This window comes from Electrophorus electricus, chromosome 12 (genome assembly GCF_013358815.1).
Source record: "Electrophorus electricus isolate fEleEle1 chromosome 12, fEleEle1.pri, whole genome shotgun sequence".
NCBI lineage: Eukaryota > Metazoa > Chordata > Actinopteri > Gymnotiformes > Gymnotidae > Electrophorus > Electrophorus electricus.
Genome location: NC_049546.1, coordinates 17,697,714 through 17,710,597, shown reverse-complemented (window position 1 = coordinate 17,710,597; position 12,884 = coordinate 17,697,714). Strand labels below are relative to the sequence as shown.

The 12,884-nt window shown below is 49.7% G+C and overlaps 1 protein-coding gene across 6 annotated transcripts in view; it reads left to right on the top strand.

Annotated features, from left to right (window-relative positions):
- Positions 1-12,180, top strand: part of LOC118242268 — a 40,663-nt gene extending 28,483 nt beyond the window's left edge. For 3 of the 6 annotated variants that reach the window (XM_035532055.1, XM_035532053.1, XM_035532054.1), the window contains 2 exons: positions 8,020-8,186; positions 8,520-9,081. In XM_035532055.1, coding sequence (XP_035387948.1) covers positions 8,020-8,186; positions 8,520-8,899 — 547 coding nt within the window. In that variant the 3' untranslated portion in view covers positions 8,900-9,081. Of the gene's footprint in view, positions 1-5,821; positions 6,876-8,019; positions 8,187-8,519; positions 9,082-11,414; positions 11,693-11,774 lie in introns of those variants that run through there. The other 3 variants (XR_004776720.1, XM_035532058.1, XM_035532056.1) reach the window with 3 other exon arrangements.
- Positions 12,181-12,884: the final 704 nt, after the last annotated feature.

Below are 12,884 nucleotides of genomic sequence, written 5' to 3'. Positions count from 1 at the left end.
AGTAGCACACTTACGTGCTTTCGGCAGCATTTCTTTGATATTACTCCGTTTGTCTTGGGCATTGATGTTAGGACGAAGGTTTGCTGGTCCTGCAGGCTTCTGTCAGCCACCCACATCTGCCTGTTCTGTGTCACTCTGACACACCTGCCTCTCTCCACACACCTGTGGCCAAACTAGGGAAACAAAATCAGATCCGCTTTGTTATGTGATTTGAAGGCAGATTTTTTAAAACGAGTTTTTGTGTTATTATCTCTTGGTATTCTATGCATTTGTAAGCAAAGTGCAATATGCTGGTATTAGTTGTGAAAAATGGTAAATAACTTTCACCTAACACTGTTTTATAGCGCCTACCAGTGGAATGTGCTGGAACTGCAGCCAACAGTTAGCCGTATTCTGCACAATGTGTTTTATAACGTACTATAAAGAGTCAGTAGCAGAAGAGTTCTCCTTCATAAAAGTCAGCGAAACATAGCAATTACACATGATCGACATATGTCATATCTAAAATAGTACTAGCATGAGTCCTCTTGTGAGGTCTCGTGAGTGCCCCTAATTCATATGCCAACACTTGCAAGCAAGACATGCTTTGGCCATGAGCTAAAGATATAAATATCATAGCTGGCCTTTGTTGGTGACCAACGTACAATTTCAGACCGCAAAGGCGTACTTTAGCTTTGCCGTTGTGTTCTCTCGCTGCGCGCCAGTGTCCCTTGGTAAAGTGAGTAATTACCTGCACTCCTGCAGAGCGGACCTGCCAAACGCACGCGACCAGGGAACGGTCACGGGCTACGCGCTTTAGTTCAACGGTGCACGCGCGCGACGTCCTGCAACAGCTGCCCTTATTTCTATGCATGATAAAATGAATTCATGCGCAGAAATGCACTTGTTCTTAAAAGATGGCTCAAAGCCACACAGTGGCTCGCAGCCTATGATAAGATGATGACTGACAATGTTAAATGGTGTCTTTTTTTTCTCAGCGTCTCTCTTTCAGAGGGGAAACGCTGAAAGCTCTGCGGTGAAATATGTTTAAAATGTCGAAAGCAATTCGTGCCTCGAGCTGCGGTCCCACACCGAGTTTACCCACACAGATGAAATGGATATTCCTTTGAACCCTGACAGCCACATAAACTTTTGACAGTAATGGATCGTAATGTGCGTGCCATTCCAGTGCGCCCACAGAGACCGTTACTCGTCTCCCTCATCTGCTTTCGTAGCAACGTTTGCAATGAGGCTTCCTATGGGACTATCATCCTCCCCACTCCCACAGGCCCTTTTTAACAATTCCCACCACACACCCACACGCAGACACCCACAAACACCGACACACCCACACATACCCACAGCTACTTTCACACCGGAGGTGTTGCTATGCGTACAATGCACGAGCGCTGAGATTTGTCTCTCAGCGGTCAGCAGGCCTACTGTTTTTTTCAGTTATTCTCGCCCCTCCGGTTGCCGGGAAAGGTCTGCAGCGAGGGTCTACTAGCAGCAACCAGCAGGGATTCAAATATTCCGTTACGGCATGCATTTTTCATGCAATTGTCCAAAAAGGAGGACAAGAAGCAGAAAATGATATACCAATGGGGGGATTATGTAATAAAGCGCGCCTACGCGCTTAGGAACGCGTGCGCGCTCGCACACACACACACACACACACGCACGCACGCACGCACGCACACACACAAATAAACAAGCGCGAAATAATCTCTTAGGACTTCCGTTGCTTTCCCATACGAACCACACCCAGGAGGAACAGTAACACGAGAGCCCGTTTCACAGGGTCGGCGTGCGCACGTTCCCAAGCTGCGAGGACCAGCGGCGCTCTCGCGGGTGACTCTAGGAATCTAGGATCGTCTCTTGCGCGTCACCCACTGACCCATCCAAACCTAAAACACGCACGAGTCTGTCACGTTAGTCAACGATTGCGCCCTTTTCCTCTGCGCGCTTACCCTTAACGGTCTGCAAAGTGAAGGGGTCAGTAATATCCGCAGATGCAATGCGAGAGATAGCGGTCTTTTATTCGTGGATGTAGTGTGAGTGCACGGGGGAATATGGGATGGGAGGGGGATGGGGTGGCGGGCCGAGGGCGTGAAGCAGTGTCACTGGAATCTGCAGTGTTGCGCGAGCTCCGTACCTTTCAGCGTCATTAAACCAATTTCACGCGGAGGTGCGCTAAGAGAGGAAGCTCCGAGTCGCACCCGCCACAACAATGGCGCATTGAAGGGACGCGGCGAAAGTAAATTAGGTACCACTTCACAGACGGCAAATTAAAATCTGAAAGTTGGATGGGAGAAGTTGAGGGGAGATGATTATGTCTTTATTGTGCCACTCTCTATCTAAGTTAAAAAAAAACCCTTTCCCTTCCATTTGGTGACCACCTTTGCTTCTGCCCTCACGAGCCAAGCTGCTTCAGAAAAAATAATGATCTATTTCTCGTGGGATAATTGGTTTCTAAGATGCCCTCGCGTCTTATTAAAAAAAAAATCAAATCACGAAGCTGCTCATCGCTTTCCTTTTCGTCACATAATTTGGTTCTTATCAATAAGATGCTGCATGATAGCCTGAGAAAACTGAATTAATTAAACGGTAACGCGCGTGCTTATTTTTCCGTTTCTAGTTCTCGTGTGCACCGAGGGTCTCGAGGTGAAGGGAGTCTTGTGCCAGTCCGTTTTCTGGAGACCTTCGTGCAGGCCTATCTGACAGAAATGGTCAACATCAAATTGCTGCTATTAGGAGAAGTATTCTTACTTTCTGTTGGGTTGGATTTCACCACTTCTTTTTAACTTGAACTTTTTCTTTCAAGTGACTGGGATTTCAGGAGTTGTGTTTGTGTCTTTAAGACGGTACTGACATGCCACCTAGGCTGAAGCAGGGACAGTATACTGTAAACACAACACACTCATTAACAGTGTGAAATCAGACGCTGATGGTGGCAGGGGAGTCGTTCTTTATTTGGTAAGTGTGTGTGTGTGTGTGTGTGTGTGTGTGTGTGTGTGCGCGCGCGCATGCGTGCGTTCACAAGGGTAAACTGAGTAAATAAATGAGTCTATATTCCTTAACACTGTATCTCTCCCTAACTGCCAAGGTTTCTAAGTACAAGCAAAGGTGGCCTTTGTAAATCTAATATGGTCAACCTTTTCCAATAGGCTGTTTGTGTACATATACCAGTGTTTTTATTTTTTTTTTATCTTATGGTGTCCATGTGCCCGATGCTCTGAGACAGCGCAGTCTGTCTACTGGGCTTTAATGAGCGGGGCTTCATCCTCACGCACACACACACGCACACGTGCGCGCACGCGCTCTCGCGCCCCTGCACAATGCTCCGACAGCAGTTAGGCTTTACTGCCGCGTGTCCCGCCGGCCTTATGAGACAGACGGGGCCTCCTCGCCGTAAAGCCATCAGCCGGGAACAAAGGGGCCAGGTGCGGGGCCTGCCTGGAGTGCTCACCTGCGCCCAGCGGCATCTGGGGCCACGCTCTTCGCTCCTTCCTCTCCCTCGCGCGCGCGCGCTTCGGCGTCATTCAGCGGCCACTCATCTCCTTTCATTCCGTCCCTGTTCAAGGCTCGCTACTGTGTGCGGCCTGCCGTCCGTCTTTCAGGGACACAGCCACGTGACGCAATGAGGCTGGAGAGTGGGAGACAGACCCTCATTTACACGCAAGTTTTACCCTTGCGGAGAAACATCTACGCCGACTCCCGCAGACACAAACCGCGGTGCTGAGAGCCTGGAGGTAGAGACGAGGTAGAGACGAGGTAGAGAGGAGGAAGAGTCTCTTAGTGGTTTCAGAGGGTGTCCTTTTATAGAAATGGTAAATGGACGTCTTGTGTTTCAGGAAGGTTCAGACAGGTGTAGATAAAAGAGTGGGACTGTAAGTTACAGGCTCCATGGAGCGATTTCCTGATTGTTAAGAAGCTCTTGGAGCTGTCTCCGTGAAGCATCTCCGCCCTTCGGTGGTCCAGCGAGCAGGTGGCGAAGGAAGTGGGACCCGCGGACCGCTGAGAGTTTTGTTTTCTGTGATTTTGACATGTACTCATGTCCTTAAGTGAGGCGGTACCAAGGTGACACCCGGGCTGTAGCAGCCGGAGCCTGCTGTAAACAGAACACCGTCAAATTTGAGCATTTTGCTTAGCTATCTGGAGAGAAAACTTAGTATAAATAGACAAAGCTGTGTAGTTTGCACTGGTATAAACTTCTCGCACTGTTTATGTACATAACAAGAGTTACATAACAAACTGCAAATTGTTTGGGCTTGCCGTTTGGCTGTAATGTTTGGAGTATCTAAATATCAACTGAATTGTTTCATACCCTGAAAAACATCTTAAAAATAACTAAAGCACTGACCTCACCACTAATCCACCTCCACTATCTGTGCCTACAGCTTCCCAGGCTTCTGCAGTGGGTCCACTGAGCCATGGGGTGCACAGAGAGACAGGTGGGCCTCACACGGGCAGACACGCAGGCTGGATGTCAGGAAGACAGACAGGCGTGCAGGGAGACAGGCCCGTGGGCAGGCGGGCGGGGGTAGGTGCCTGGGTGTCCGCTCTGTGGCAGGGGAACAGATGTGTGGTGAATCTTTAACTTCCCCTTGAAGCCCACTGTCACTGCATCTGTCCACAACCCCCCACCCCCCACCCCCCCGGGTCAGCACAGCCCCATCCTGTGTGAAAAAAGGCAGACAATAAAAGGGCTATCGGCTGCACTTATTGATCAGCCCCTGCCCTGCCAGGGTTACCGATATTTAATGGCCTGTTGGGTCACCAGCGCTCCGGGGCCTGCTGGAACTTTGAGTGCCATCTGAATTCCAAAGCACTCGTGATGGTGGCTGATCGTGGGAGATGACGTGTATTGATCATGCCTCCTGAGGGCGTGTGGTTTCTGTGAGTCGTAGGCCCTACACAGATTATTATGGGAGAATAAAAAAAAAAGACACTTGTAGTATAATGTAAACACTACCTAAATCTGTCATGCTTGTCTGTATCAGTCACCTTGACCATGAGAATGCAAACTGTTGCTGGGATTAGAATCACAGCCTCATTAGTACGGTGACAGGTACCCAGCCGTCACAGAGCAGGGAGGCTTAAGTTTACAGTGGCCGCGTCTCTTCCCATTGTCCGGGTCCAGCCCCTTATGTGAAATAACAGATATGTCACCGACATAATACTCCGTAAGTAGCGTTTTATTGTCATTTATGTGATCGGCCCTAATCCCCTTAGACGTCACACAGTAAATAGTTGGGGGGGGGGGGGGGGGGGGGGGGGGGGGGACTATCTCTCCCTCGCGTTCTCTTTCTGTGCCCCTCCAGCGCCCGTGGTTTATTTTAATTGAAAATTAGCAAAACAAAACAAGGGCAAGAGGCTCCGTGAATGGAGCCCCTTTTCCCTGGGAGCTCCTGGGCCGTTGAATAATGCATAAGGGAGAGAGTAAACAGCAGCAGTGGGCCTGGCCCCAGAACAATGGGGCCGCTCTGAGCACAGCCAGGGCGCCTGCTTTTATTACAGAGCTGTCAATCCTCCCCCAGCCTGTGAAGCGTGGGACCGCAGCCAGGAGGCAGCTGCTGACCGGCCCACGCTGACCCGCTCGGACCAGCCTGGGCTGGGCAGCCGGGATCGGGGAGTGCACCCGCCGAGCCCCGTCCAGCATGCCACCGCACGGCGTGCGCGCAAGCATGCACACATGCACCGCTCTCATTGGACACTGCACAGACACACCACCCCCAGCAGACTCCGCAAGACCCGCATCAGACCACGCACACACACACACACACACACACACACACACACAAAAGACACCGACCCCATCAGACCCTACACACACACACGCACACGCACACACACACACACACACACACATGACACCAACCCCATTAGACCCTAATTACACACACACAGTAAATGGACCTTATATTAAATAAAGTTGTGGTACAATCAGGATTTAGGTGTTTTGAATAAGTCACTCTTGTCCTAGACCTTAAGGAGCAGAAGAATATCTATGAATAGAAGGATCATTATTATTTTGTTTACACATGAACTAGATTTCATGATAAAGTCATAGCAAGTAAACACATACTATTTTTCTATTTTTCCTATAAAAAAGTTTTTTTCTGGAGTGGTGAGGCAGGTGGTTACTGAATTATCCTTCATATGTATAGCCTTGAAAAGAAAAAGAAAAATTACAACAGTTTCAATAAAATTATAATACTTTTCATATATTTTGCTAATGAGAAACTTTACAATGTCTTGGACTCTGGGACATGGTTACAGAATGCTTGAACAGAAGGCCGAGGTCTGTATTAGTGGACTACTGGGTCAGAGAGGGCACTTTGAAAACTTCTCTCCATTTGCCACCTACTCTCCGTCTTCAGCCATTGAGATTCCAGTCCTGCCTCTCGGCTCCGACCCGGTGTGGTTGCCATGACAACCAGCAAATTGGTTAGCGGGGTGAGTAATGATGTGATGTGGTGGAGCTGGAAGCGCCCAACAAAGGACTTATTACAGGCAGCCTACCAACACTTCCTGTCCAACACTTCCTGTCCAACACTTCCTGCCCTCATGGGCAAGCACAGATAGAGAGCAAGAGGAGGAAGAGAGAGGAGGAGAGAGGGGAAGAGAGAGAAAAGAAAGCGAGGGAAGAAGAGAAGAGAGCGAAAGAGTAAGAGAGAAAGAGGGAGGAAGAGAGAAAAGGAGAAAAGGTGGGGGCGAGACGAGGCCCCTCTGCTACTCCTCACCGCACTTCTTCACGCTCTCATCATCTTATCACTGTTAACCTGGTTCCCTTTCACAGAGCCTCGCTGCAGGGGGCCGATGGTAATCCGTGCTGCAAACGTCCAAGCCACTCGTGAGAGAGGGAGCGGGACCCTGTGGGAATGGTACTGAGGGTGCGCTAATGTGGGAATGTTAATGAGGAAACTTTGATTCTCTTCTCTCTGTGTACTCAACTGTTATTCTGTCTTACCCTCATTCTGGGGATGAGTCAGTGTCAGTGGATAGCTTTTTTTCTTTTCTTTTTTTTTGGACAAGAACTGAGATTCTAATATGTGTTTATGAAACTTTATTTAATGTTATTCCTTTTCATTTTCCTCTTTTTTTCATACAGAGGAGGAGAGAGTCTTGTGTGAATACTCTAGTGTCTCTGGGAAAACATACGTAGTCACACACACACACTAAGATCAAACATTTTTGGTGAAGAGTCTAGACCCCATCCAAGCCCCGAGCCCCCGCTCCCACTGAGGTGTGAAGGGTGTAAAGGCATTATGCTACTGGGAGAGAGAGAGAGAGAGAGAGAGAGAGAGAGAGAGAGAGAGAGAGAGAGAGAGAGAGAGAGAGAGAGAGAGAGAGAGAGAGAGAGAGAGAGAGAGAGAGAGAGAGAGAGAGAGAGAGAGAGAGAGTTCCGTGGTGCAGGATGTTTGAGTATTTGAGTTTAGTTTAACAACATCCTCTGTGCGAACCCCCAGGCAGGAGATGGGGTAGAGATAGCGTCTGTCCTGCTGCATGGCCTATTGTCCTGCTTGTCTTTAGTTTCTCTCTCTGCTTACCTGGGGCCCACTAGATGACTGGTGGTAACACAAAATTCAGTGTCCATGGAGTAATTCAGTATCCCTGTATTAATTCAGTATCCCTGGCTTAATTCAGGAACTTGGGGGAAGTGCTCCTTCTTGGTACATCACATACTGGTGTCGATACAAGTGTTCCAGCTGGGTTCTGCTGTCCCTTATGGATTTGTGAGCTGTGAACCAGCCAGACTAATGCAATTTGTTGAAAAGGATACACTCTAGTTTTGGGCCATTTAACAATTATTTCAATTAACAGTTTATGAATTTCTTGGCTCAGACAAAAGTCCGCCTTATAGTAAGACATGTAGCACCACTGATTTAAATTTAACGGCTCGCAGTTTATGAGATTCCAGATGCATGTTGAATAATAATAATAATGTGTAATGTGTGTAAATGATTAGAGTAATTTCAAGGGAAAAGGAGTCTGTGGATTTCTCAGTGGGGCTGTTCTCTTTCACCTGGTGAACAGGACGTGCCTGTTATCGTCTTCTTGCACCTGGGCCGGGTCAGTTCACCAGCGTGGTCAGAGCAGTCAGCCCGCAGCGTCTGGCCGGGCTCAACCGAAGGGAGGCCCTGCACCCACCCTCGTCATCATGGGAACCGGTGCATCAGGAGGAATTTGCATGTGTGGCTCAGGTAACAAGTTGTGGGAAAGGGGGCAGGTTGTTCAGTGATGGCCAGAGGAGAGAGAGTAACCCTGAGGTGCAGACAGCTAGAATATAGGAGCGTCAGGCGCGGAAGTCTGCAGTGTGGCAATACACACCCATATAGGCGCGTGTGCACGTTTTGTGTGCTCGTCCATGAGCACGTGTGTGTTTCCTGTGCGCGTTTATGTGGGTGTGTGAGTGAGTGTGTCTTGGTGTGTGATTGTGCACGAGAGTATGTGTATATGTATTCTCTGTGTGTGTGTGTGTGTGTGTGTGTGTGTGTGTGTGTGTGTGTGTTTGCGTGCGCGCGCCCATCCCCTAGGGAAATGGAACAGTGTGGGAATATGCATCCTTAACAAGGCCACTGATCCCTGGGGAGCTGGCTGCCTTTTTCGGAAACTTCACACACGCTCACACACCCACAGGCAAAGGGAGCAGATTTCATGTGGTCCGGGATCCACTTACAGTATTCCATCAGGTTCGCCACTCTCCACACACAGTCCATGCTGCTCTCCGGATCGCACTTCCAGCACGGTGAGATGTGCTCCGGTGGAGGCCAGCAGCAGTAACCGCTGTAGCCCCCAGTGCCCACAGTACCCCTGGAACAATGCCCACAGTACCAGTGCCACCAGTAGCCCCCAGTGCCCACAGTACCCCCGGAACAATGCCCACTCTTCCCCCCGAGAGACGAGGGATGGCTGATCAAAGCCGGCCCTCCACAGGCGATCGGCGCTCTGACGAACCCTTTGTGTTCGTGTGCGTGTTCATAGCCACGCTCTCATTGCTCCCTGGTCATGCGATCATTGTAATGTATTTATTTTATGGCATTGTGTAGGAAAGAATGTGGTAAAACAGATGTGAGGCAGTTAATACACATATATATATATATATTAATGACAATATATATCGACATTGGCAATAAATATATATATATATATATATATATATATATATATATATATATATATATATATATATATATATATATATATATATATATATATATATATATATATATATATATATAAAATGACTATGTATATATACATATGTATGTGTATGTATATATATATAAAAAATCAATGATGGTATTCTCATTTTCATTTGTGTTAGTGCGCCTCACAGCAGTGCAGACCATTCTGAAGACAACATGTTGATAAGGATCCTCATGCGATCCACCTGCCGATGGACAGATAAGACTCTGTTTGAGAATGGCATGGCAGATCGGTGGGGCTGGTCTCCAGGAGAAGACCTGCACACACACACACACACACACACACACACACACACACACACACACACACACACACACACACACACACACACACACACACACACACACACACACACACACATCTTCTGGGGTAGGAGCCCAGAGCCTGAGGGTCAAGGGGTCCTGTTTACCTGGGCCAGGTATTTCCTCTGTGGACTGATAAGAGCAGGCCAGGGGAAGTGCTCCGTCACAGGTGAGTGGAGGGGGGAGAGAGGGAGAGAGAGAAAGAGAGAAAGAGAAGCATGAGGAAGCTGCCTGTGGTACATAGACACACAGTCCAACAACAGACAGGAGCATAGACCTCCTCTAAACAAACCTCCAACAGAGATAGACACACACACACACACACACACACACACCCGCACTGACACACACAGAATCACAACCCAGTTTAAATAGCACTTCACACATCTAAGCCCTAAGAACAAGGTGGGGTGCACAGATATGAGCTATGAAACACAATACATCCTTTGTTTTTAAGTGTGCATGCGCAAGTCCTTAATTTTCCCATCATATAAAACACCTAAAGGCTGCAACATTATACAGGCATCAATCATCAGGAAAAATGCCACCAAACAGGACCAAACCCCGATGGAGAGGAACAGTCACAGTAACTGCTACCAGAGGTGTGTGATATGAGCTGAACTGAGATATCTGTACCCATAAGGCATGACCACGGGCGGAGCGGGGGGGCCGCAGACTTCGACGGCGCTTTGGGTAAACACTCGCAGGACAGGAGGGGCGCGGCTGATGGATGGTGGCCGAGTTTGTTTGTTTTTCCTCTTCCTCTCCCCCCATGACCTGCGCTCCGGGCTTGCCCCCCAACCACCTCCCCCCCCCGCCCCTCAGGTGCCGAGAGGAGCCGGTCAGGCCGAACATGTTAACAAGCGCGGACCCCTCTCCTCCACCGACAGACACGCATGCGCCGCGGAGCGGGCCGCGAGCGGCGTGACGTCTCACGCCTTCTGCCTCGTCGGCGTGCTGAAAAAAAAGAGTCTGTTTTTATTCGGAAAAGTGAGCATGACATGTCAAGGCCTAGAAATTATTTACGCATTAGGAACTGTGAGGGCGGAGTACAGATCAGCTGAGAGATACAGCACGTGCGGTAAAGATGAAGTCTGGTGTTTGGACTCTTTTTTGTATATATGGTGCTAAGTTTCAGGTAACTGTAGGTGCTCCACTCCAGCACTTCTCAGCCAGCAGGCCTGGGGACCCTCATTATAAGCGAGGCGTTTCAGAGGTAGCGCATGGCCTCCATTGTGGCCGCGCCAAACCTGAAGGACCCTCCAATGAGCGAACCAACAGTGTCGCAGGCAGTGAAGACCCCCCCCCAGCAAAAATCCCATTTTCAGGCCCTGCAGCTGGCTCTGCTCTGCAAGAGCACTTAGCCATGTCATTCTATCCGCTTCTCCGTGCTTGGGGCGGGGGAACAGGCACGGTTTTTGTGTGCCGCCGTCTCTGATACGACTCCAGAAATGGAAATGAGGCCACGGATCTTCATTAGGGGAGGCAGGTGTCCCTGGTCCGGCCCAGGTGAAGATGCTGGGAGGAGTGTTTTGGTGGGGGGGCGGGGGGCGCACGGGGAGGAGAGGCGGGAGCGCGCGCTGGAGGGGCTCCTCGTACCGGCGGGCGGCCTCCTGTTTCAGCTCCTGCCTCCCCCTCCACCCCCCACAGCACTTAATTGCCCATGTAATGAGCTGCCAGTGAATGGGCTTGCTTGTGTGGAGGCACTTGAGGAGCCAGTGCATTAGGGGCACCTCCTGCAGCTCCTAATCTCAGAGCCCATACATAGAAAGAGCTGTGTATGAGGTGCAGAGAGAGAGAGAGAGGGAGAGGGAGAGAGAGAGAGAGAGGGGGAGAGAGAGAGAGAGAGAGAGAGAGAGGCACTCACCTCTCCGCTGCATTTTCCCTGTTTGTGTTTGCCCCCACCTCCTGCCCTTTCAGGCTTTGTCTCCCGGTTCACGGGGTGGAATTGGCAGCGCTTTGAAACCTGTGGAAGCGAGGCAGGTTTTTAGGCTCCCAGAAGCAGATGAAGTGTGAGAAGTCTCCTCGTGGCAGGACACCTGTTCTGTCCCGGGCGCTGGTCGATCTCGCTGGCTACTGTCTTGCCTTTCTGAAGAGGATCCAGCTGTCGATATACGGACCACCGCTTCCATTCACTGGACCTTGCCAATCCAGCCATTTCATGATTCATGTCCTGTGTCTGAATTCAATGAAATAAGGTAGAGATTCTGTCAGTTGTCACTGACATCACTATTTTGGTGGAAGACTTCACGTATGGCTTGTTCTTCCATGTTTTTGCAGGGCTGCTCATGAGTTAAGAAGCAGAGAAGGGAGGCTGCACCACTTGGGACACGTTGTGAACATGGGTTTGGTTTGGAAGAGGGAGCTGGAATCCTGAGAAATCCCACAATCAGGAGTGCAAACGTGTATGATCAGCTCAGTCGCTCACAGGCATGTGTATGATCAGTAGTTCAGTAGTGTACAGACGTGTGTATGATCAGTAGTTCAATACTACAAAGACAAGCGCATGATCAGTAGTTCGGTAGTGTACAGACATGCGTATGATCAGTAGTTCAGTAGTGTACAGACGTGTGTATGATCAGTAGTTCAATACTACAAAGACATGCGTATGATCAGTAGTTCAGTAGTGTACAGACGTGTGTATGATCAGTAGTTCAATACTACAAAGACATGCGCATGATCAGTAGTTCGGTAGTGTACACACATGCGCATGATCAGTAGTTCAGTAGTGTACAGACGTGTGTATGATCAGTAGTTCAGTAGTGTACAGACGTGTGTATGATCAGTAGTTCAATAATCCCCACCACTAGTGGTGCTAGCCCTTCTCACGCAGTTTGCTGGAAAATAATATTAGCTCCCACAATCCCTCCGCAGGACGGCTAACAAATAAAATGCTGTTGTTTGGTTGTCTCTGAGAGTGCAGGGTTAATGATTAGTACTGTTGTGTGTGTGTGCGTGCGTGTGTGTGTGTGTGTGTGCGTGTGTGTGTGGGGCAAGCAGTGTGGGGGTTAAAGCCTAGAGATAGGGTCTTTCTCCTGTGCCTCAACAGATGTTGGTGGGCCCTTAATGTGGTTATCAGGATTGAGGGCCTTCTCAGAGCTGCTCACCCATTGTCTGCTCCTGCATTCCAGGGCTTGACCGAGGCAACTGGGCGTCCTGGGAGCACAGGCGGGCGTCCTGCTGGGCCACTGTGGGCCTGAGCACTGACTGCCGGGGCAGCTGCCCCCCGACCCCCGACCCCCACACACCCCACGTACCCCCACACACCACTGATCACAAACACCATTCTTCACACCTCCCTCCCAGCCCTGTCCTGCTCTGCCCCATCTCTCGCACCACCCCACAGCCACCCTGCCCTTTCCCACACCGTTTCAATGGGCCCAAGCCTGG